The sequence below is a fragment of the Meriones unguiculatus genome, chromosome X (genome assembly GCF_030254825.1).
Source record: "Meriones unguiculatus strain TT.TT164.6M chromosome X, Bangor_MerUng_6.1, whole genome shotgun sequence".
In the NCBI taxonomy this organism is placed as follows: domain Eukaryota; kingdom Metazoa; phylum Chordata; class Mammalia; order Rodentia; family Muridae; genus Meriones; species Meriones unguiculatus.
In genome coordinates this window covers 67,721,301-67,745,286 of record NC_083369.1, presented here as the reverse complement: position 1 = coordinate 67,745,286, position 23,986 = coordinate 67,721,301, and the positions used below count along the sequence as shown (strand labels likewise).

Genomic DNA, 23,986 nt, shown 5'->3' with positions numbered 1-23,986 from the left:
AGGAAACATAATAACGGGGCCAGGGAGATAACTCAGTGGGTGCAATAAATTGCTGTAAAAAGCTAGTGACATACTTTGATCCCTAAAATTCATGTACAAGTGGAAGGAAAAGAATCAACTCCATAGTTTCCTCAAGCCTCAGCATGCTCACCCCTGCCCCATATACACATTATGAAAAAGTTTACAAAACAATTCAAAGTTGTAGAAACAGTACGAAATATCTAACTATCTACTGAATCACAAATGTCAGGTTTAACTATCCACTGTATCATAGATGGCAGGTTTAAAATCTGATCAGAGCCCTATTACCAAAACAAACTACAAAATCAGAATTTAAACTGATTTTCAAATCTCATAAGAGCCGAGCCCTTGGTGATGTAACAACCTTTTAAAGTACAATTAACATTTTTTTAAATTATAATACTACCTAATAACTAGAATAACAGTATATGCATATTCATGACTACAAAAGGTTTCCAAAGTAAATACACACTAATAACTCACCTGGATTGTCTTGTGCAGGTGGAGGTACAAAGACAGGTTCTGTGGCATTTTGTGAAGGAACATCAGAGGTACTGACAGCTTGATTATCTCCTGTACAATTAGATAAACCTAGAACTGGAACATGGCTGGCCCATGAAACTGCAATTGCTGGGGAACTTTCTAATATCTGTAAGTGGAAGAAAGATTAGAATTCTTAAAATTGGTTTCTCAAATTGTGTTTGTTGTCTCCTCTGAACCTAACTTAAGGATATTATGATTTCTCTGTTGACAAAACACTGAGAAGTCAATCTGCATGCAAACCATATTAAAGTTACTTCTTTTGCACTATCTCTGATTACGGCGAGAGCTATCTTTCTTCCTGCAAGGATAATACATTAATATCAAAACAATAAAGGTAGCAAGCTACTTGCATGGAAAGTTTCCCTCCAACTCCTATCCTTTATCTGCCTAGTTGCCGTGATCCTAAAATGGTAACTTCTAGGTCTCTGCACATTTGTAATATATATTCATTTTCACTCATATATGTATTTATCTACATAAACATTCAAGCAGAAGAGATGCTTTGTATTTAGGTATAAATGAATGAAACTTCTTTTCTGATTAAGGTGCAAAATTCTTCAAGTGAACATATTGCTTTCCCAAGCAGATGGCAGCCTAGTCTACAATGTGAGTCAAGGACAGGCAAGGCTACACAAACACTGTCTTTAAAAAAAATGAAAAAAATAATATATATATATAAATAATTGTTTAATATATATATTAAACAATATTAAACAAATAACAGACTCTTAAACAGTGTCTTCATTGACAGCCTTCATTTCTTTTCTGACTACTACAATATGGCTTTTAACCCACTCCAATTATCTGAAAATAAAAAGTCATCAAATCCTACTAGACTCTGGTTAATCTTTGACCTCTTTTTTTAATTCTTGGTTAATTGTCTGACCTCTTGGGAAAGGGCCGTATTATGCTCCTGAAAAATATTCTCTTCTCAGAGCATCAATACTTTTCCTCTTTCCTAAACTGTTACTTCACTACATTTAAAAAAATTGTAGTGTTCTAAACACTGTTTTCTCTTTCTTTCCTTTTCAAGTTCTATGGATTCAGCTACCTTTGTAAATGCCAGCTCCCAATTTATGTTTAAGAGACTTAAAAGCTAATTTACTCTTGATTGATTCATAAAATGTTCAAAGCAGACCACTATAATAGTGTCTGAAAATATAATTAACTGATTTTTAAAATAAATGTATTAAACATCGTACCAGGTAATAATCACTGTCTCAGGTAACAGAAGGCACAATAATCCTTAGTAAAGCCAGCTGTTCAAAATTATGATGAAGGCAGAGAAAAAAAAATTCCTTTTCTTCTGTTTAGCTTACTGTAAATGACTGTTTGGTAACATTATGAAGATTACCTGCTGATGGTAGTTATATGAGGTAACTGTGTCTTGAGGCACAGAACATGGTCCACTGTCCTGAAGAGACTTTAAGAAATACAGAAATATAATTGAATAAAGGGAAACAAATAAAGCAAAGGAAATTTTCACTCTCCTTCCTATCCTTCATTATCTCTCCAGTCTCACCCCCAGCACTGTAGCAGCCTGCTTAGAGATGGTTTTCTTCCCACACTGCTCTCATCACTGGGGGACTACACAATGACTTGATGTGGACGCAGCTTTCCTCCTTCTTGTGGACCCTCTCACCCATCACTAGCCCATCTCCATTCCTTTCTGTCAGCCCCAATACCTAGAAACACTTCCTACCCGGTACCACCAGTGGGTACAACTGACATGGACTGAGGTATGTAATTATACTATCCTTCCTTGTCCTTCATTACCATTTCCACATTCCATTCTCACCCTCAGTCAGGTTGCTACAGGTATCCCTCTTACTACCTCAACTCCATCACCGAAGACTCCAACTGAGACTCAAGGTCCACCTAACCCTTTTATCCCCATCTCACCATATTATTCTTTTCTTTACTTCAACTTACTTGCAAAATTCCTTTTCCCACACATTTCCAACTTACTCCCTAGGAACCCCACCTCTTGATGTGGACAGAATCTGCTATATCCTAAAGCCCATCTCAACCTTTATTTCTAGCCAACCTTCATTCCTCTCAGCCACCCATCTAACTGCAGAAGTACTTAACATCAGGCAACCTACAGCTACCACACTTTCCTAATACCCAGATAAGGCAAAAGAAACCAAGGAATAGAATTCCCACCCAACAAAGATAAGAAAGACTTGTATATCAACACCTAGAATCACCAAACCCAGATATCTAGATACCATCGCAAAACCAAAACCACTAAGAGCCAGGACAATATACCTCCACCAGAACCCTATAACCCTGCAGTAGGACCCAAGAAATGCAATATAGCTGAAGAATACGATAAAGACTTCAAAACACCTGTTATGAACAAAGTAACTAGTATTTTCAAAGACTTTAAAGAGGCTATGAATAAATCTCTTAAGACTATGAAAACACAGTTAAATGAAACAATGAAAGCAATTCAAAAGAAATGAGAGAAAAGAATCACTAAGGAAAACTAAAACTGAGATAAAACTGAAAAATAATAAAAAAAAAAAGGAAACTAAACAAAAATCTCAGAGGTAAGCCTCACCAACAGAGAACAAGTCACAGAAGAGGGAATCTCAAGCATTGAAAACAACAAGGTAGAAGAAATGGATACCTCAGTCAAAGAAAATATTAAATTGAAAACTCCAGGCACAAAACATCTAGGAAGTCAGGGAAATTATGAAATGACCAAGCCTATGAATAATAGAAATATAGAAAGAAAAGGAGACCTAGGTAAAAGAAACAGAAAACATTTTCAATAAAATCACAAAAGCATACAGAACTCCAAATAAACTGGAACAAAAAAAAAAATCTGAAAACACGTAATAGTCAAAATACTAAATATACAGAAAAAGAATATTAAAAGTTACAAGGGAAAAAGAACAAAGAACATATAAAGGCAGATCTATGAGAATAATAACCAACTTCTCCATGGAGACTCAAAAAGTCAGAAGGGCCTGTAGTCATCAAACTGTAAGATACCAGATACCAGCCCAAAGTACTATGGCCAGCAAAACTTTCAATCACATTAGATGGAAAAAACAATACATTCTATGATAAAACCAAATCTAAACAGCATCTGTCTACAAATCCAGTTCTTCAGAGGCACCAGAAGGAAAATTCCATCTTAAAGAGGTTAATTACACTCAAGGAAACCACACAGGGAATAATTCCACATAGAAATAAAGGAAAGAAGGGAAGGGGAAGAAGGGGAAGGGGAAGAAGGGGAAGGGGAGGGGAAAAGGAAAAAGGAAAGGAAAAGGAAAAGGAAAAGAAAGGAAAAAGGGAAAAGGAAAGGAAAGAGGAAAGGGGAAAGGAAAGGAGAAAGGAGAAAAAGGAGAAAGGAAAGGAAAAGGAAAGGAGAAAGGAAAGGAGAAAGGAAAAGGAAAGGAAAAAGGGAAAGAGGGAAAAGAGGAAAGAGAGGGAAAAGAGGGAAAAGGGAAAGGGAAAGGGAAAAAGAAAGGAAGAGGAAAAAGGAAAGGAAAGGAAGAAGGAAAAAGAAAAAAGGGAAAAATAAGATAAAAGAAAAGAAAAGAACAGGAATCAACAAACATTGTTCACAGACTACTCCCAATATCATGTTCTTAACCCCTGTCCTCCCTAAAAACAGACACTGACTTACAGATTGGATTAGAAAACAGAATACTGCCTGCTGCATCCAAATTAAAAAAAAAAAAATAGACCTTACATAAACGTCAGACATCACCTTGAGGTAAAAATATGGAAAATGATATTCCTAGTAAATTAACTTTTGAATATCTCACAAAATTGACACCATACTAAAACTATTCTGAAGATATAGGAAAGGACACTACATTAAAAACAAACAAAAGAACATGAGGGTATTTTTAAAAGAGTTAAGCAACAAACACAAAGGCAACCAAGTTCATAAAAGTAACACTATAGCAGCTTAAGTCAGATATTGACCCTCATATACTTAAAGTAGGAGATTTCAATAACCCATTCTCACCAAAAGACAGGTCAACCCAGACAAAAAAAAACTAAACAGAAATGTTGGAGTTTCTGTTTAATGTCATAGTAATAAATGTCAATATAATGTCAGAATGTCATAAACCAAACTTACCTAAATACAGAAGAATATACCATTTTTTCTCTTTCTCAGCAGCTCATGTACTTTCTCCCAAACTAACAAGATACTGGACATAAAGCAAGTCTCAACAGATACAAGAAAACTCAGAGAACATCCTGTCTGACCACCCTGAAGTGAAAATGGATTTCGGAAGCTCAGCCTGCATCCCTGGAGGCCTGCTGCCACCAAGGAGAAACAGTGGTAAACTGCACCTGCTCCTCAGGGTTCCATTTTCTGGCACACAACTCAGCCTGCATTGCTGGAGGCCTGCCAATATCAGAGACAACCAGATGGCTAAAGGCCAGCGTAAGAACACAATCAACAAAAGCCAGTGCAATACAGCAGCACCAGAACCCAGCTAGATTACCACAGCAAGCCCAGGATATCCTAAGACAGGTGAAGCACAAGAAAGCAATGTTAAACCCAATTTAATGAAAATGATAGAGGCCTTTAAAAGGAAATTAATAAATGTCTTAAATAAATACAGAAAAATACAAACAGGTGGTGGAAATGAATAAAACTGTTCAAGACCTGAAAGTAGAAATATAGGCAATAAAGAAAACAGAAATTGAGGGAATCCTGGAGATGGAAAACCATGGTAGAGAATACAAACTACAGATACAAACATTACCAACAGAATACAAGAGATTGAAGAGAGAATTTCATGTGTAGAAGATACAAGAGAAAAAAAAAAAACTGATATATCAGTCAAAGAAAATGTCAAATCTAAAAAGTTTCTAACACAAAATATCCAGGAAATTTGGGACATTATGAAAAGAGGAAACCTAAGAATAGGACTAAAAGGAGAAGATTCCCAGCTCAAAGGCCCAGGAAATATTTTCAACAAAATCATAGAAGAAAATTTCCCTAACTCATAGAAAGAGTTGCCTACAAATGTACAAGATGTTTGTAGAACACCAAATAGATTGGACCAAAAATGAAAATCCTCTCACCACATAATAATCAAAATGTTGAATGTACAGAAGAAAGAAAGAATATTGAAAGCCCCAAAAGACAGACCTATCAGAATTACACCAGACTTCTCGGCACAGACTTTCAAAAGAGGCTGGGCAGATGTCTTGTAGTCTCTAAGAGACCACAGATGCCAGCCTAGACTTCTATACCCAGCAATACTTTAAATTAATAGAGATGGAGAAAACAAGAAATTCCATGGCAAAACCAAATATGAACAATAATTAGGTGCAAATCCAACTCTACAGAAGACACTATAAGAAAAATGAACCGAAGGACATTAACTACACCAACAAAAACATAGGAAATAAATAATCCCACTCCAGGAAAACTACAACAAAGAAAGCACACATACACAAACAGACACACACAACCACCACCAACATCAAAATAAGAGGAATTAACATTTGTTGATCATTAATATCTCTCAACATCAATGGACTCAATTCCCGAATTAAAATAAACACAGACTAACAGAATGGATATGAAAACAGGATCCATCATTCTACTGTATAAAAGAAACACACCTCCACAACAAAGATAGATTTCCCAAGAAAATGGACTCAAGAAACAAGCTTAAGTAGCCATTCTAATATATAACAAAATAAACTTTCAACAAAATTAATCAAAAGAGATGGGGAAGGACACTTTATACTTATCAAGGAAAAAAAAAATCACCAAAAATGACATGACAATTCTGAATATCTATGCTCACAATTGAAGGGCACCTACATTCATACACACATCGGACCCTACACATTAATAGTAGGAGACTTCAACACCCACTCTCAGCAGTAGATGTCCAGACAGAAATAAATAATGAAACTACCAGGAGTTATGAATCAAATGAACTTAACAGATATTGACAGAACATTTCATCCAAACACAAATGAACATACCTTCTTCATAGCACTAATGGAACCTTCTCCAAAACTGACTGTTGGTATAATGTTCTTTTGGAATGTTTACACTTTACCCTTTTTCATTAAAATGCTGATTTCTCTCCCCCACTCTCTGGTTTCAATCAGGACATCGCACTGTGATATTTATTCTAAGCATCACCTGCCTCAACTTTGTGTAAACATGCCAAAATAAAGCAACCAGCCACAATGTTGAGCAAGGGAAAGGAAGCAGGAAGAGAGGGAGGAGCCAGAGGACAGGAAAGTGGGAGGGAAAGGAGGGAGAAGGGCAGAAGAAAGCTGGGAGAACAGAGGCAGGAGCAGAGATCTTGGAACCACGTGGACAGATGGACTGGACCTGATATATCACTAAAAGAAAGTATAATGTGGGAAATCTAAATGTTAGGAATCTATGAGGGCTTGGAGGTTTAGGATGGAGTAACTATTGCCCGACATTGTGTTCTAGGTTAATTAAATAAATCCCAGGCTCTGTGTGGTGATTTGGGTATATAGCTGTTTAGGATTAACAGCAGCATTAACAAAAGATAAACCAATAGTAAATAATAATTACCACCTACAACAACTGACCATATATTGATCATAAAGCAAGCCTCAACAGATACAATAAAATTAAAATAACCATGGATTGAAGCTGGACTTCAACAAAAATAGAAATAACAGAGGTTTTATACATACATCAATACACACATATACATGTATATGTATGTATGTATGTTTATAAAACACAAATACTGATACTGAGCTTTTCATTTGATTACACTGAGTGGCACTTTTAGGTTGCCTGTTTGGAGTAAAAGCTAGTAGTTTGTCTTTGTGAAGGAGATCACGTTGAACATACAGTTCTTATTCTTTTTTTTTTTCTTTTAAAGATAAAAATAGCAGTCTTATTTATGAATTAAAGGATTTGAAATTCTGTTTTTTTTATTTTATTAATAATTACAGTTTATTCACTTTGTATCCCCCCTGTAGATCCCTCCCTCCTCCCCTTCCAATCCCTCACATTTCTTATTCTTACTCCTTTCAAAGTATTTCTAACTTTCTGCTTTCTGGACACAGAGAAGTCGGGTTCTTTAGTGGATTTGCTTTGGTTAGTGAAATACAAAGGAAAATGGTTAAGTGTCCTCTTCAATGCCAATACACCATTAACTACTGCTTTTTAGTTTCTACCTTGTAATCATAAGTGAAGGCCCCATCAGAGTCTCTATGCAAGCTCTCCTAACAGGCTTCTACTATGCCCTTACTATACAGTGCATGAGCTAGCCATGTTTGTTATTATTAAATACCTACCAGGTTTGCTGTCGATACAGTTGAGGTATATACACTGGAAGTTTCATAGTTTTGTTCTAAAGGAAAGAGCCAAAAAAAAAGAATATTATTAAGCTTGAAATTCCATAAATAATAAATATAATAAAAATAAATCTAGATCTACCTTACCTAAAAATAATCTCCATGATATCCTACTAGAAAACCAAGAAATATGTGTATACAGGTTGTTTTAAGTTGGCAAAGCAAAATTGTTTATAATTGTATTTTCTTAAATTTTATGGGCCTATTTTCAAAACTAAAATGCATAAATGGTTTAAAGCAATTTGAGCTTTCCTATTAGGAGACAGAAGACAAGGTAAGCTGTCAACTGCACAAATTTCTGCTCAAAATTCTGTTAGGTGTCAAGAATATTTTCCTTTATAAAAGTAGGAGAGAAAATGTTTAAATCTCTTATTAGTAAAGTCACTCAAAATGTCTCATACTTCCTTAAAGTAAACAATTCTCCAGAACTTTTTGAACAGTAATGTATTATTGATTGGTAAGTGGCAAAAACAAGCAAAGCCACAATACAAAAGAAAATAACTGTTAAGTGTATACAGACAGTTTTAGAAACAATTTTCAGTTTGGGTATATAAGAAGAATGGAGTATGTTTGGGGCAATGATGAAATTGTAGAGCTGATTGTACGAATGCACCAAAAAAAAAAAAAAAATCAAAAAACCACTGAAGTATAGACTTTTGAGTAAGTAAACTTTTGGGTGTGTAAATTGTATCTCAAGTTTAAAAATAATGTATCTGTGCCATTATCAAAAGCATGATCGCTGGGCACAGTGGCACAAACCTGTAATCACAGCAATCAGGAGGCAGAGGTAGGCAAATGTCTGAATTCAAGGACAACCTGGTCTACAAAACAAGTAAAGGGTAGCCAAGGTTACACAGAGAAATCCTGTCTCCAAAAACAAAAACAAACAACAAAAAAAAAGACTATATACAGCCACTGCCACATTTTAGGCTTTTGAAGCTTAATTTCTTAACATATAACACAGGGGTGCCATGTTTCTCATAACACACTAAAAACTGCCATTCAATCATAAACACTTACTAGGATACAGCATTTAATAAATACTAATTTTTTTTAATTCAAGTAAGAGCTTGTAGCTTTTGTAGGCTCTGGAATTTGAAATCAGGACCTCAGTCTGCATGGAGAACACTTTTACCCACTCAAAGTATCTTACCCCGCACGGAGTGAGATGCTTCAGATACCATATAGACATGAAACACCACAAAATATTTCCAAGTACTGATATACAAATGCTACAACAATCATCTCTTCAAAAGTTACCGAGCACTAACTAACTCACCGTTGTCACACTGGACTTTGCTGCTTTTTCCATTCAAAGCTGGTTTGCTTGAGCTATAGCCCTTCCTTGCCATGTAACATGCTGAAGCAGCAGGATTTGTTGTAGAGGGACCACCATTTCTCTGTACCAAAGAAAGACATACACATTGGGAGTCTTTCTGTATTAGTCAAAACCAAAAGAGCTAGAAGGCTGTTCTAAAAGTCAATTAAAGAACCTAAATTTTGAGTTACTACTGTAAGAGAAATGCGTGATTATTTTAATACTTTGAAATTCAAAATAGGGGAAGAAAACAGAAAATGCTCATTTATACATGCACCAGGATGTCTCCACCCATATCTTCTTCTCAGTAGCAAGTTTAAAACATGTCTTTTCTTAACTTTAATGCTCTCTCTACATAGTTTCTGAGTATTTTACTAAGTTTTTTATACAAAAATGTTAAAATTAGGGCTGAGGAAACAGTACAGAGGTAGAACACCTTATATGTGTAAGATGCTAGTTTTGATCCTTGGGGTGGGGTGTAGTGGGGTAGGGTTGGAAATCATATTTAACATTTCACCATAAAGCTTAAAAAAAAACAAAAAACAAGAAACATCTTTTCCAGTGAAGCTTTCACCCACTTACAGGTAAAGCTGAATAAGCAGTTTCATTCCCTTCTTCAAGTGCATAATATGTAACAGCTTCTTCTGCTCCATTCTCTGGAGCAAAACCATACTGGCATTCCTTATTTGTTTTACGGTGGCTACGCCTAAAAGAACATAATTTGAAAATCAAAACAGGGAAATAAGTTAAAATATGGTAGTCATTTGCTTCTAATTACTCAGTGAAAGATAAACATATTGAAACAGATGTTTTTACGTTTTCTGTGTATGTGTGCTTTGCTTGCATGTATGTCTGTACACAAAGTGCATAGAGAGGCCTGGTGCTGGTAGAGAGAGCAGAAAAAGGTGTCACACCCCGGGAACTAGAATTACATATGGTTGTTAGCTACCAAGTGGGTACTGGAAATTAAGCTCATGTCATTCAGAAGAGCAGTTGATGCTTTTAATCCCTAAGTCACCTTTCTAGCGCCAAACTGAGGTTTTAGAAAGTTGGTACAGATTATCATTGCTTAGTAATAAAACCTCACAGATTTTTTTCCCTTAAAATTTCAACATTTCAAATTCTTACCGAGACTTATTTGAGACATTATCAGAGCTCTGGCAGCACTTTCTACCTGGACCAGGATAAAATCCAACTTTAGGATTTGGAATGTTTTGCCTGTTTAGTAAGTGAGATGAATCCCTAGGAAAAAAAGAAAAAGAACAGCAAGTGCTTAACTCTTGCCACTCTCAATAGTTAAGTAGAATTAACAGTTTTCTGAAATCATTCAACTAGAAGAATTTTTGTACTGGTATTAAGCCTATCCAATATTAATGGATACAGAGGCATATTTCATAAAGATACTTGTAATAGACGGCATTCTATGTTTGATCATCTCTTTAACAGTTCACATTTCTGCAGGCAATGAAAATACAATTATGCCAATAGATAATGAGAATAAGTACAGATGAGCTCTATGTTCTCTTTTGGCATAAACTATAAAAGTTGTATTTGCCAATTCTACTATAATTCAGTTCAGGAGTGATTTCTAAAATCCCAAACAAAGACATACATTATCATGAAAATCAGCTCATTCTTACCTGGGAAACCCACATCCCCAACCTGGTCTCTGAGATGAATGTTGAGGGTAGAAATGTCCAGTAGACATAATCTGGCCAGTTGTCTGTGAGTAGTACAATAGTGGATCATGCCTATATTGCATATTATGCTGAATCCTATTTGGCAGAAGGGGACATCCCCTGCTATAAGCCATAGTCATGTAAACTTCTTTCCCTCGAACTTTCTTCAACATCTTCTTCCGTTGTTTCATGTTCATCTCTGCCATAACTTTCAGAAAACATATAGTAAATAAGCTTTATAACCAAAGTAAAAGGTCATGTTACTCTGCTCTCATCATACTGTAAAACTGTCAGATACTTTTCTAAGGAACAAATAAAAGTGTATGTAAGTTTAAGGTAGAAACTTATGTCGTTTTCAAGGGTGGACTTAATCTTGAGTTGGAAGGGCCAAAAAAACAGTTCATTTCTATGTTGCTGGGCATTTCAATATTCGGTATTTCAGCCCTCTATAACTGAGAGACTTGGTCATTAAAAATTTGGGGTCATCTAATTTTTCTCTAAAACATTATACTGAATACTCTGGTTGCTTTTGAAATATCTTCCTGGTTCTTTAAAAATATTGAAAATCTTTATCAGCTTAAACTTATATGAAGTCAACTCCCTCCTACAAAGTTACATCCACTAATGTCTGAAGACAATTTTATTGTTACACTAGACAAAAGAGGCTATTAGATCCTTGGCAGAGACAACAAGGAACACCCTAAAATTTAGAGGATAGCCCTCCCCTCTCCACCAAAGCATTAACTCTCCCATCACAATAGTGTAAAAGAAATGCCACTCTATAGCAGGACATATATCATACCTTTAAAAAGTAATTTTTCTTTTTGGTTTTTAAGACAGGGTCTATCTGATTAGCCCTGACTGGCTTGGAACTCAGTCCATAGACCAGGCTAGCCTTGAACTCACAGAAATCAGAAAGCCTCCTGCTTCTGGAGTGCTAGGGCTAAAGGCCTGAGTCACCACTGCCCAACTAAAAAGCACAACTGTTAGTAAAATAAACTAGAACAGAAGAAGACAAAAAACATTTAGGATACAAACCCATTTCAGGGAAATAGACTCCATTTAGACTCTGGTAACCTCTTACTTGATGAAGTGGTATAGCATTCCAGGGGGGAAGAAGTGCCACTTGGTTGACTGGTTTTACGTTGGCCAGTGGAATTGCATGCCTTGAAGTGAAAGGTACCATGAAGTCATTATAACACACTTAATTCTCATTCACTACACACATGTTGACCTCTAGTTTCACTTTTAAGAACATTTTTCTGTTGTTGTTGTTCTTGGAGACAATGTCTCACTGTGTAACCTTGGCTATCCAGAAACTTACTACATAGACCAGGCTGTCTTCTTCAGCCTCCTGAGAGTTAGAATTCAAAGCATGTGCCACCAACCCCCGGCTTAAGGGCATTTTCTTTAAGTCTGTTTACACAAGATTTCCTAGGCATTTGTTGGGTATTTTTCCCTTTAGTTTAGACAATCTAATAAATGTAGTTTACACAATTTCACAGATGGTTAGGAGTACATACACATGTGTGCATGTAAACAACAGTTAAGGAAAAAAGAGTTCATGAGTTTGAGTGGAGAGAGGTAGTATATAGGAAGATTTAGAGGGAGGGAGAAATGATTATATTGTCATATCAAACATGAAATAATTTTAAAAACTAATAGCAAGGGCTTGGGGATACTACTAGTTAAAAGTGCTTTTCTAGCAAGCCCAAGATCCCAGGTTTAATTCACATTACCAAAACAAACAAAACACAAAGCATCAATGGTTTGGGCCTTCTTAACCACCATATAATGACACACTAAATGAGGTAGAAATTAACTTTATTGTTTTAAAGCTGCTGGAATTTTGTTGTTAGGTCAGTTGACCATAGGTAATATATTTTTTGAGAGACATTTTTTATTTTAATTTTTATTAATTATACTTTATTCCCTTTGTATCACCCCTGTACCTCCCTCCCTCCCCCATCTCCATGCATGCCCTTCCCCACATCCACTAATAGGGGAGGTTTTCCTCTCTTTCCTCCTGATCCTAGTCTATCAGGTCTCATCAGAAGTGGCTGCATTGTCTTCCTCTGTGGCCTGGTAAGGCTGCTTCCCTCTTGGGAGGGTGGTGATCAAAGAGCAGGCCAATCAGTTCCTGTCAGAGACAGTCCCTGTTCCCATTACTATGGAACCGACTTGGACACTGAACTGCCATGGGCTACATCTGTGCAGGGGTTCTGATTCTTGGTTGGAGTATCAGTCTCTTAAACTGAACCACTAGCATTATTATCATATGGAGACTAGTACAAAATTCAAATTCTTGGGCCCTACCTCAGAATTACTGAATGAGAAACGGAATGAGCTTGATTTCTGTTTGCAAAGCCTTCAGTATAAAATGTAAAAAGCAATGAAATCACTCATCTTGATAGCAGCAAAGACTTAACAATACACCTTTCCAATTATGAATAATTTTACATCAGAATTTTATTGAAACTAATTTGACATGCCAAATAAACAGGGCCATACTTAGACTTTAGAATTTTTATATATGATACCTATTTTGATATTTCATTCTTTAACATTCATTTTAGTAATCAAAATAATTAGATCAGCAGATAATTCTGGTTCTCTCACCTAATATCGTGATAATTCTCAATTTAATGAGTAAGCACCCATCAAATTTAATTACTATATAGTATTACCTTTCTGCCAATTCCTCAATGAAAACTATTACTGAGTTTTTATCATTTTCAATTTCTTGAATATGACCATTGTAATATTTTCCACCTGGTTCCATGAAAACCTGAAAGACAGGGAGAAGTAGTCGTATATTTCATCTGGTCTTCACCACTGACAAATCTATGTTCAAACAACCATTTTTCTCCAAACATAATTTAATGTCTACCTTTTTAAAGTAACTGAGATCATGGCTAATCTATGACACATATATCAACTTACATCTAACTATCACAAAATATGTAATTAAAATTTAATACAACACAAATAATAAAATCTTAAAGCATTTTGTAAAGACTTTGTTGCTGTGTTAAAGATTTAATACAACACAAATAATAAAATCTTGAAGCATTTTGTAAAGTCTTTGTTGCTTTGTTAAAGATCTAATCCAAAGCCTTAGACATGCTGGCCAAGTATTCTACCACTGAGCTATTCCCTAAACACTTGTTTTACTCACACAAGGTCATAGTATAGCTACAGACCTCAGCCTGGAGTTGAATGTATGAATCCTGGGTGCCAAGATGACAGACATGCATCACTAAGCTCAGGATGATCAACTCACATTAATGATTAAAGGTGCAATCTTGGAAAAACAACTCATGATCTTTGAAGAAGGAACTAACCTGACACTTGTCACCCAAACAGTAATGTCTTCCAGCATATTCCGTGCATTCTGGTTTTTGAAGTTCTATTAGAAGAAAAAGATGATTAAAGTTCAATTTAATGGCTTTTTTGTTTGTTTGGTTGGTTGGTTTTCTTTTTCCAGGTAGAGTTTTTCTGTGTAGCCTTGGCTCTCCTGGACTTGCTTTGTAAAGCAAGCTGGCCTCAAACTCACAGAGATCCACCTGCCTCTACCTCCCAAGTACTGGGGTTAAAGGTGTACACCACGACATGAGGCTTAATTGATTCCTTTCTTATTATACATTATTTATCTCATTTACTTTAACAAAATGTATTTAACAATGATGTCATTAGAAGAAAGAAATGTCCCAAAGGGCCATTCTAACACTCTTGGTGGATTATTACTATGGTCAACTTATTAAACAGACCTACCAGAATAGTTCTGTACTTTAAAGCAGAGTTAAATTTGTCATTTTATGTCTGGTTAAACATGAAAGTCACATTTTTTTTTCCAGACAAGGTTCTCTGTGTAGCCTTGGCTATCCTGGACTAGCTTTGCAGATTAGGCTGGCGCTGACTTCACAAAGATCCACCTGCTTATTTCTCCCCTAGTGCTGCGATTAAAGATGTGAGCTGCTGCACCTGGCTGAAAGTCATAATTTTGAAGTAATGGCAAGCAGTATCATGTCCATGTGTGTATTCATTTCTATGTATTTTTTTACTTACGTTATTCAAGGTCTAATTAACTATAATGAATTCATCACAATTCAAGGAATGGAATATGAGACAGCCCCTTGTGGATGGTATAAGAAGGTCTAGTTTAATGAATTCAGTAATATAGCTAGAGAAAATTATTTTATATTATATTATTGAATTATATTAAGAGTTGTTTTTTATAAATACGTTTTGTAAAGCACCAGACAGAAAACTTTAGATATCCTAGACTACCAAACTTTCAAAAGAACTTCATTCTGGGATGGGTAAGGACACTTGTAACTGAATACTCAAAATTTGTCAATTAGACTGGATGGTAGGGGCACAAACTTTAATCCTAGCACTCAGGAGACAGACGCAGGTAGATCTCTGGGTTCAACGCGAGCCTGGTCTACAGAGCAATTTCCAGGACAGTCAAGATTACACAAAGAAACCCTATCTCACATAAAACATAAAAAGAAGAGAGGACAAAATTTGTCCACTGACTTCCCACACAATGCCCCATATCATCCGAGCATGTATACAGATAAATACACAAAACATAAACAAATGTCATTTTAATAAAATCATTCCACTCTCCTATAAAACTTAATGATCACTGATGTTTGAATCACGTAATTTTCATGCCTTATGACTTCTTATAATTTAATAAAAGTATGTCTTACAGGAAATAACTTGCAGGTGGGCAGCAGTGGCACACAACTTTTAATCCCAGCCCTTGGAAGTCAAGGATCTTTGTAAATTCAAGGCCAGCCTGGTCTACAGAGCGAGTTCTGGGACAGCCAAGGCTACAAAGAGAAACCCTACCCCCCCCCCAAAATACAGCAAACAACCCAACAAAAGAAATAACTTGCAAGATGATTGCCTGTTATCTATCAATATTCAGAACTAAACTGCTGATACTTTAGTACCTTTATTACTGTCCAACCAAGCATCAAATTCTATATTGCGATAGATTTCTGGAGCCAGACCTTTCAGCACCTTATAAGGAAAGGGCATCTTCGGTGGATTCTCTGAAAACTGAAATACAAATAGTCATACTACAAAATACAAAATACAAATAGACATACTACAAAATCATTCTTTTATGAATGTAGGTTCTTTTCTTCTTTTGAAAACTGTATATATTTCCCCTTTTGTTGTTATAATAGCACAAAAATGTACTATGTATTTAGTAACAAGAGACTAAAAGAGCCAGACAGGCCTAAAAACAGATAGGTTTTACATATAAAAATATTTCTCCTGTTTCTTCAACTTTAAGAGGTGGATGATTAGAGGTAACCATGGCTTTGGCTTGGCTCGGACTGTGGCCAGTCAAGCTGGTTCAGTTCTGCCCATTTGTGAAGAATGTGGGGTCCATAGGATCTCTGGGTCACACTGCCCTCTCACCACAGGACCTTTCTCCCAGGCAGTGAGCAGTGAAAAGAGTCTGTGCCACCAACCACAACCGCTCGGTGATTGCCAACATGAGGGAGGCATAATGGCTCCAAGCCATGCATGGACGTCTTATTGAGAGCTGGGGTATTGGCTGTTTTTCCAAGGTTCTAACCTCACCGCACAGAAAATGATTGCTGCTCTGGCCTCCCACATCTGGGTCCAGAAAGCAGTAGGGGCAGCATCTGCACCCAGTGCAGACAAATCTGGCACAGGTATGGATGCCAGCACTGACACTGCAGAAGAGTCTAACAGTGGAATCTTAGCTTGGAACTAAAGATAATCATCTAAGAAGAGCTGGGCTTAATCACTCAAAATGCTGCACAGAGGTCACAAAATAGACTAAAGGTGTAAGAACCCTAACATTTAACACATGCTTGTGGGCAAGAGAAGTAAGACTGGGTAGTGAAGGGTCTGGACAGATTTGAATTTTTCTTTCTCGCTTTCCCTCACTTAACCATATGTGAATTTGGCTTCAAGAATCTTTAATTAAATATTCATTGCCATAAAAGAGATGATGATTAGTACTTAATTTCAAACTTACACGGCATTGCCCATAAAAATGAAACAACATAATCACAGTATTGATTACAAACTAACTATCTATTAATTTCAAAACAAAAGTTTGTGAAATACCTCAAGTGTTCAGGGTTAGTTATAAAAATTCTAGTACTTCTTAAGAATAAACATTCTCACAAAATATATATTTTACACTTTGTGGCAAGCAGGATTTCCACGAAGAAAAACATAGCTTCTTTTTTTCCCAGTTCTATATAATTAGAATGGACTAATATGGTCTTGTTTTAAACTATGGTGCTCTAAGAAAAGTGTTTGAACATAATTTGTCTGAGAAGATATCAAACCTTTACTTCTTCTGTTCCTTGTTTACTGGCTTTTGGTGTACTTTCAACACTGGAGCAGGCACCAACCTCTTCATTGCTAATTGAAAAGATTCAGAGAGAAGAGTATGATATAAATACAGCAGTTACTTGTTTCATGGAGTGGAAGTACTGGTTTCTTTAAAAACCAGTTATGTTATATAAATATGTTTTTGTTTTAATGTTTTGTTTTAATATGGGGATGCCTTAGTTTATACACACCTGATAATTGCTTCCTGCAGCTAGGAGAGGTGCATGGGACTTTGCCAGCTGCAGTTAGAGGAATTCAGGGGACTCAGAGAACATATTAAATACCAGAACCAGGAGAGAGACAAAAACTCCGAGAAAGAAGGCGGCTTCTACCCATGCTGTTGCTGGTTCATCCTTCTGCTATGTTTGTGATTGCTAGTTTGCCAGACTACTGGATATCTTGACTACGAAGATTATACTTGTCTCAAAGAACTAAGTCTAAAGATGTCTATATCCCCTGTTCCTTCTAGCCTTTCCTTCTCTCCTAGCTAGTGTTGGGGTGTTAGAAGGGATTAGAAGGGATAAGGGATGGAGAAGGGAGGTAGAGGCATAAGAAACCAATAAAGTAGATAAAAAGGGTGCTAACAGTCAGTATCATGTCTCACTACTATGCTACCACACAATGGTGAAGGAGCTCAATTCTAAAAATATGAAGCAGGTACATTTTCACCATATTTCCACTAGGTTTCTGTTGTTAAGTATATTTTACAAAATACTGATTTCCTGTTAAGATGGTCCCAGTGACCCTGACTACTAATGATTACATCACACACACACACACACACACACACACACACACAAAGTGTACCAACACCATAGTGCCCCACCCATCTTGATGGTTTCTCTTTCTCCCGCCAGGAGGATGGTAAGCAGACAAGCTCACCAAGCCAAGTGTAGGTTATTCCTTTTACCAGCCAAGAAAATCAGTAATAATAATAATAATAATAATAATAATAATAATAATAACAACACTTAAGTTATCAGCTAAAAAGAACCTTGACTATGTATTTCCAGAGGTTTCAGGCAAGAACTCAATCTTGGCCAACTCTTTCATTATATCCATGTGCCATCCTCAACAGAAGAGTAAGCTAAGCCATGGCATGACTTATAAACCACATAAATAATAAAACCAATGTTGTTTTAAGCTGGAATTTTTTTAGTAATATTTATTACTTTTTAAGTGCTGTAGTTTCTAGCCATGTACTGTGGCACAAACCTGTAATCCCAGCCCTTGGGGAGGCAGAGACAAGCTAATTCTGTGAGTGAGAGGCCAGCCTGGTCTACAAAGTGAGTACAGGACAACCAAGGCTAAACAGAGAAACCCTGTTTCAAAAAACTGATACTCCAAACAAGGACCATTCATGGAGATAACCTAGAACCCCTGCACAGATGTAGCCCATGGCAGCTCAGTGTCCAAGTGGGTTCCCTAATAAAGTCAACAGGGACTGTCTCTGACATGAACTCAGTGGTCTGCTCTGATCAGCTCCCTCTGGGAGGAGGGGGACAGCCTTACCAGGCCACAGAGGAAAACAATGCAGCCAGTCCTGATAAGACTGGATAGGCTAGGGTCAGAGGGAAGGGGAGGACTCCCACATCAGTGGACTTGGGGAGGGGCATGGGAGGAGAAGAGGAAGGGAATGGGAGGGGACGAAGGAGGAGGCTACAGTTGGGATAGAAAGTGAATAAACTGAAAATGACAAAAAAAAATAAATTTAGAAAAAGAAAAACCAAACCAAACCAACAAACAAAAACCTACTGTTGCTTCCATAAATTCAAAACCCTTAAGGAATGAGCAAAGAATGAAGCAATTTTCACTTTGATAAGACCATTCCCACTCTTCATGGTCCCAAATGAGCTTTAAAATATTCTTCTGCAGGTAAGCGAGATGGCTCAGTGGGTAAAAAGATCCTAGCTGCTAAACCTGATCAACCTGGGTGTAGTATTTTTTTTAAAGGAGATTCTTCAACACAATCCGACCTCAAATATTGTGACAGGAGGCCCAGAAATCTGTCTAATCAGCACTGAGTAACTTGTATACAACTAAATTTTGAGAAATGTTAATTCTAGGATTCTAATTTTAACTCTGTAAGTGTGAGCATTTCACAATATAGTTTGGTAAAACTTTTGTCCTCTTATTAAAAACAATATGTTCCTAACATACATGTATATGCATATATGTAATCAGACTAAGTTCATTTTCAGATGATAACTCAAAGTAATATGGAAATTATAGAGTGAACCAGCCTATTAGTACCTATTCTCGGTTGAGCTTTTCTGATCAGTATTGCCTTCTGCATTTCCAGTCGTAGCATGGTTTTTGTTTCTCCTGGAGCCACTTCGGAACAAATCAACTGCAGTTTTCAATAATTCCTCCTCCACATCAAAAACATCTTTATAAAGCATTTCATATAATATAGCTGAAGGAAGAAAAGAGCCAAAATCACAACTGTCGAAATAAGACACTTCGTAACAATGTGCAAAACACTTCATATAACATTGTTCATAACCCACCATATGTAAGCTCTAAAAGTATTAACAGTGTTTTAAAAGTCCTTCAGTTTAAAGACTGATAACAAATAATCTGAAATCACACCTATACATTTATAAAGCTTTTCATACATACCTTGACAAACTCCTGCGGTTGACTGAAATTCTTTTGAATACACAGAATCATAATGGTCATTATTTGAAGAACAAAGAAGAATCTGGAAAAAACATACAAAATAATTATTTTAGTGTTAACATATCTTACAATCACAAAATTATGTTGGTGATCAGCAATTGGTAAACTAAATGGAATTTTATTCTTAGAAGACATTTAACAAATCTACATTTAAGAAAATATAATCTGTATCTCATATAGAAAAATTAACTATGACTTTTAAATATTGAGATTGAGGACACCTAATGTTATACTATGAGCCTCAACCACATTCCTGTTATGCACTAAACAAGTCCTGACTCATCTGCATTAAAATGGCAACTTTTATAAATTTAATTACTGAACAAAACAGAAAACCCATGTCAGAAGTCCAATTTTAATTCCTCAGAGTGGTTGGAGAAATTGTGTAAAATATGTCAATATCTATATATCCAAAATTTAGACAGAAGGAGGAAAAGAACAAATCAGAGAATTTGTTTAAAAGGTGTTGCGAGCCGCGTAATCGTCTGGCCAGCAAGAACGCAGGCGGACAACAGGATCCTTCTGCAGCAGGCTTTATTGCAGTCAACCGTCGTCACGAGCCCAGCCCGGGGCGTCATATGGGGTGATGGGTGAGCAGCCAATCAGGGGATGATACGTCATCTCACACCACTCTGGTGCGAGCAGGGCTTATATAAACAGTGCCACTTCGGGGCTCGGGGTCTTCCTCTTTTCATCGTTTGACATACACATACATTCATACACACACACAGCACTCACAAATATATACAACACACAATAATAATAATAAATTTAAAACACAAAAACTAAAATAATATAGCACTCAAGAGGCAGAGGCAGGCATGTCTTTGTGAGTTCAAGGACAACCATCTACAGAGTGAGTTCCAGGAAAGCCAGGGCTACATAGAGAGAGCCTGGCTCAAAATAGAAAACAAACAAACAAAAAACCAGAAAACCTAAATAATGTCCACCTCTAATTAAGATCACTTTGAAAAACTCAAGCAGTTCAAATATAAATCTTAGACAATCTGGGGCTAACAGTGCAGCTCAAATGTACAGTTCTTGTCTACCATGTATGATGACTTAGTAACCACAGAACCAAAAAATAAATTTTAGGTGAGGAACCTAAACACTTTGATTTAAGCAAAACACAGTGTGTGGGATGGAGGGGGAGATAAGTCAATGGTAGAGTGCCTGCATAGCTAGACTACCTAATACTTAAGGTCTGATTCTCAATCTCACACACACACACACACACACACACACACACACACACACACAGGAAAAAAGAAAAACAAGGTGTTGATTCACCACAATTTCTGGTCTCAAAAATAGAATAGCGGGCCATAACTAAATAAATTATTTGGTACTGGCACAAAGACAGACAAGAAATTCGATGGAACAGAAGAAACAGAAATAAATCCACAAAGCTACAGCTACCAATTTTTTGAAAGGTGTTAAAAAATACATGCTGGAAAAGATAGCTTCGTAACAGTGCTGAGGGGAAACTATACAAGTACATGTATCAATCACATAAACATGAATGAATCTAGTTTTTTTTAAGGTAACCCAAAATAAATTGAATCCTTAACATAAGACACCAATCTTTGAAAGTCATAGAGAACATTTAGAAAATTTCAAGAGGCAGACATAGGCCAAAGACTTTCTGAGAAAAAAAAAAAAAAGACCTCTTAAGAACACAGGAAGTAATTCTCGATAATTTAGTGGCACATTCTTTTAATCCCAAAATACTGGAAGGAAGCAAAGGCAGAGGGATCTAAGTTTGAGGCCAGCCTGGTTTACTGAATGAGTTCTAGGACAGCCAGAGCTAACACAAAGAAATCCTGTCTTGAAAAACCAACCAACAACAATAACCTTCCACAAAGCTGAGTGAACAATCACAAGAGTGGAGACATGCTATAAAATAGGAAAAATACTGCAAACTACCTATCAGAGGATTAGTATATAAACTACATGAAGATGGAAAACTCCCATCAATAAATGGGAACTGAACAGATAGCAAGAAGAGACACAAATGGCTAATAAAATATTTTAATATGTTTAACATCCATAGCTATCAAATACATACAAATTAAAATGTGTTTGCAGCTCCATCTCACCTCAATTAGAATGGATATCATCAAGAAAACAAAAAAGCGATGAAGAGATAACTCCATAAGTACAGTGTTTGTTAGGCTTACAAGTGGACTAATTGCCAAATGTTTATGTAAAAGCCTGTGCAGTAGCACAAGCTCTAAACCCAATTATCAGGGGACACAGACAAATGGGTTCCCGAAGCCCAGTGGTGAGTCTCTGGCTGAAAAGCTTCAGGTTCAGTGAGAGAACCTCTCTCTCAAGAGAGAGAGAGAGAGAGAGAGAGAGAGAGAGAGAGAGAGAGAATAGGCTAAAGATGGGGCTCAGTGGTAATGAACATTTATCACTGTTGCAAAGGACCCAAGTTCAGTTCCCAGCACCAGCATCAAGCCACTTACACACATGTACAACTCCAGCTGCTCCAGGGGATCTAACACCACTGGCTTCTACAGGCACCGGTGCTCTTGTGTCATTAAGCCACACAGACACACACCCATAAACACACATATTATCCAATTAAAAAGATTTTAAGCTTTTTAAAATATAGAGTGGAAACAGGAAGATTCCTAAGATCAACTTTTGGCCACCACAAGTACACTGAAACTGTATCTACAAACACAAATGAACACATGCATATAAAACACATACACATGATAAAATTTAGAAAACTTAAAAAGCACACAACAAAATACACTGTCAAAAATATGCAGAAAAGAGGAACACCCATAGATTTACTACCAGTGGGAATATAAACTAGTACAAATACTATGGAAATCAGTGCGGAGGTTCCTCAAAAAACTAAAACTAGATTGACTATATAAGTCAGCTGTCACTCCTGGGTGTACAGCCAAAGGATTCTAAGTACTTCTATTACAGAAATATTAGTACAGCCATGTTTACTGCTGCATGACACACAAGAGTGAAGAAACTGATCCAACTAAAACATCTACCAATAGGTGCAATAAAGAATAAACACATATACAACGGTGTTTCATCCAGCCATAATAAAATCATGGCATTTCCAGGAAAATGTATGTAACTGAAGACTACTATTTTAGGCATAATAAGCAAGACTCAGAAGGAAAAAATGCATTTACTTCTATAGGTAGAAATCTAGATTTCAATTTATATACATGCATGTGTCACGAAACTAGGTGACCTTGAGCAGGAAGAACAAAATCTCAAAGGAGTGGAGTGGGGAAAAGGGCTAAAATTCATCTGGTATGAAAGCACAAGACTCTGCGTAGGGAAGGGCACTAGCACAGTGGGGATAGAAGAAAGAAGGTAGCAGGGGACCATGACACATATATATGAAAATGCCATAATAAAATTTTGGATAGTAACAAATAACTTCAATGCACAGACTAATTCTTTAGAGTTCAGTCAGCAAAGTTTTATTAGTTTCATTTATTTATGCTAATTTGGTAGGCTTTGGGGTAGACCTCAAAGTTATTTTGATTTAACAAACATTTGTTTACATAGTATACTGCTTTTTCCATGAACAATGATATCTCTTATCATCAATCATTTTGATTATTTGTACACTTTGTGAGTTTAAGGAGCTAGAGAAATGGTTCAGTGGTGAAGAACACTAGAGATGCTCTTCCAGAGGACCCAGGCTCAATTCTCCACATCCACATAACTCTAGTTCCAGGGAATCCAGTACCTTCTTCTGGTCTCCTCAGACCCCAAGCACATATGTGGTACACAGAGACACTCAGCAAAACACCCATATGTATAAAATAAAACAGTTAAGCCAGCTCCTAATGTTATATAGTTAAAAAGTATCTGCACTGAGGAAAAATATTAAAAATCAATGTAGTAGAGCAATGGAAACTAGATACTACATCATTCTCCTAACTATATACTAGCACTATGCTTATGCCTCGTAAATACTACTTTGGGTTGTACATACTCAAAT

General features: G+C 36.5%; 1 protein-coding gene across 1 annotated transcript in view; it reads right to left on the bottom strand.

The window, feature by feature from the left end:
- The window catches only part of LOC110540357 (putative bifunctional UDP-N-acetylglucosamine transferase and deubiquitinase ALG13), a 46,329-nt gene that overhangs the window by 16,668 nt on the left and 5,675 nt on the right, over positions 1–23,986 (bottom strand). The window contains exons 6-19 of the mRNA XM_021627144.2: positions 19,933–20,014; positions 19,564–19,726; positions 17,265–17,340; positions 15,879–15,987; positions 14,256–14,320; positions 13,599–13,699; positions 11,950–12,077; positions 10,873–11,119; positions 10,361–10,474; positions 9,815–9,938; positions 9,194–9,314; positions 7,855–7,910; positions 1,919–1,987; positions 505–670 (exon numbers count right to left, since the gene is read on the bottom strand). Coding sequence (XP_021482819.1) covers positions 505–670; positions 1,919–1,987; positions 7,855–7,910; positions 9,194–9,314; positions 9,815–9,938; positions 10,361–10,474; positions 10,873–11,119; positions 11,950–12,077; positions 13,599–13,699; positions 14,256–14,320; positions 15,879–15,987; positions 17,265–17,340; positions 19,564–19,726; positions 19,933–20,014 — 1,621 coding nt within the window. The remainder of the gene's footprint in view (positions 1–504; positions 671–1,918; positions 1,988–7,854; positions 7,911–9,193; positions 9,315–9,814; positions 9,939–10,360; positions 10,475–10,872; positions 11,120–11,949; positions 12,078–13,598; positions 13,700–14,255; positions 14,321–15,878; positions 15,988–17,264; positions 17,341–19,563; positions 19,727–19,932; positions 20,015–23,986) is intronic.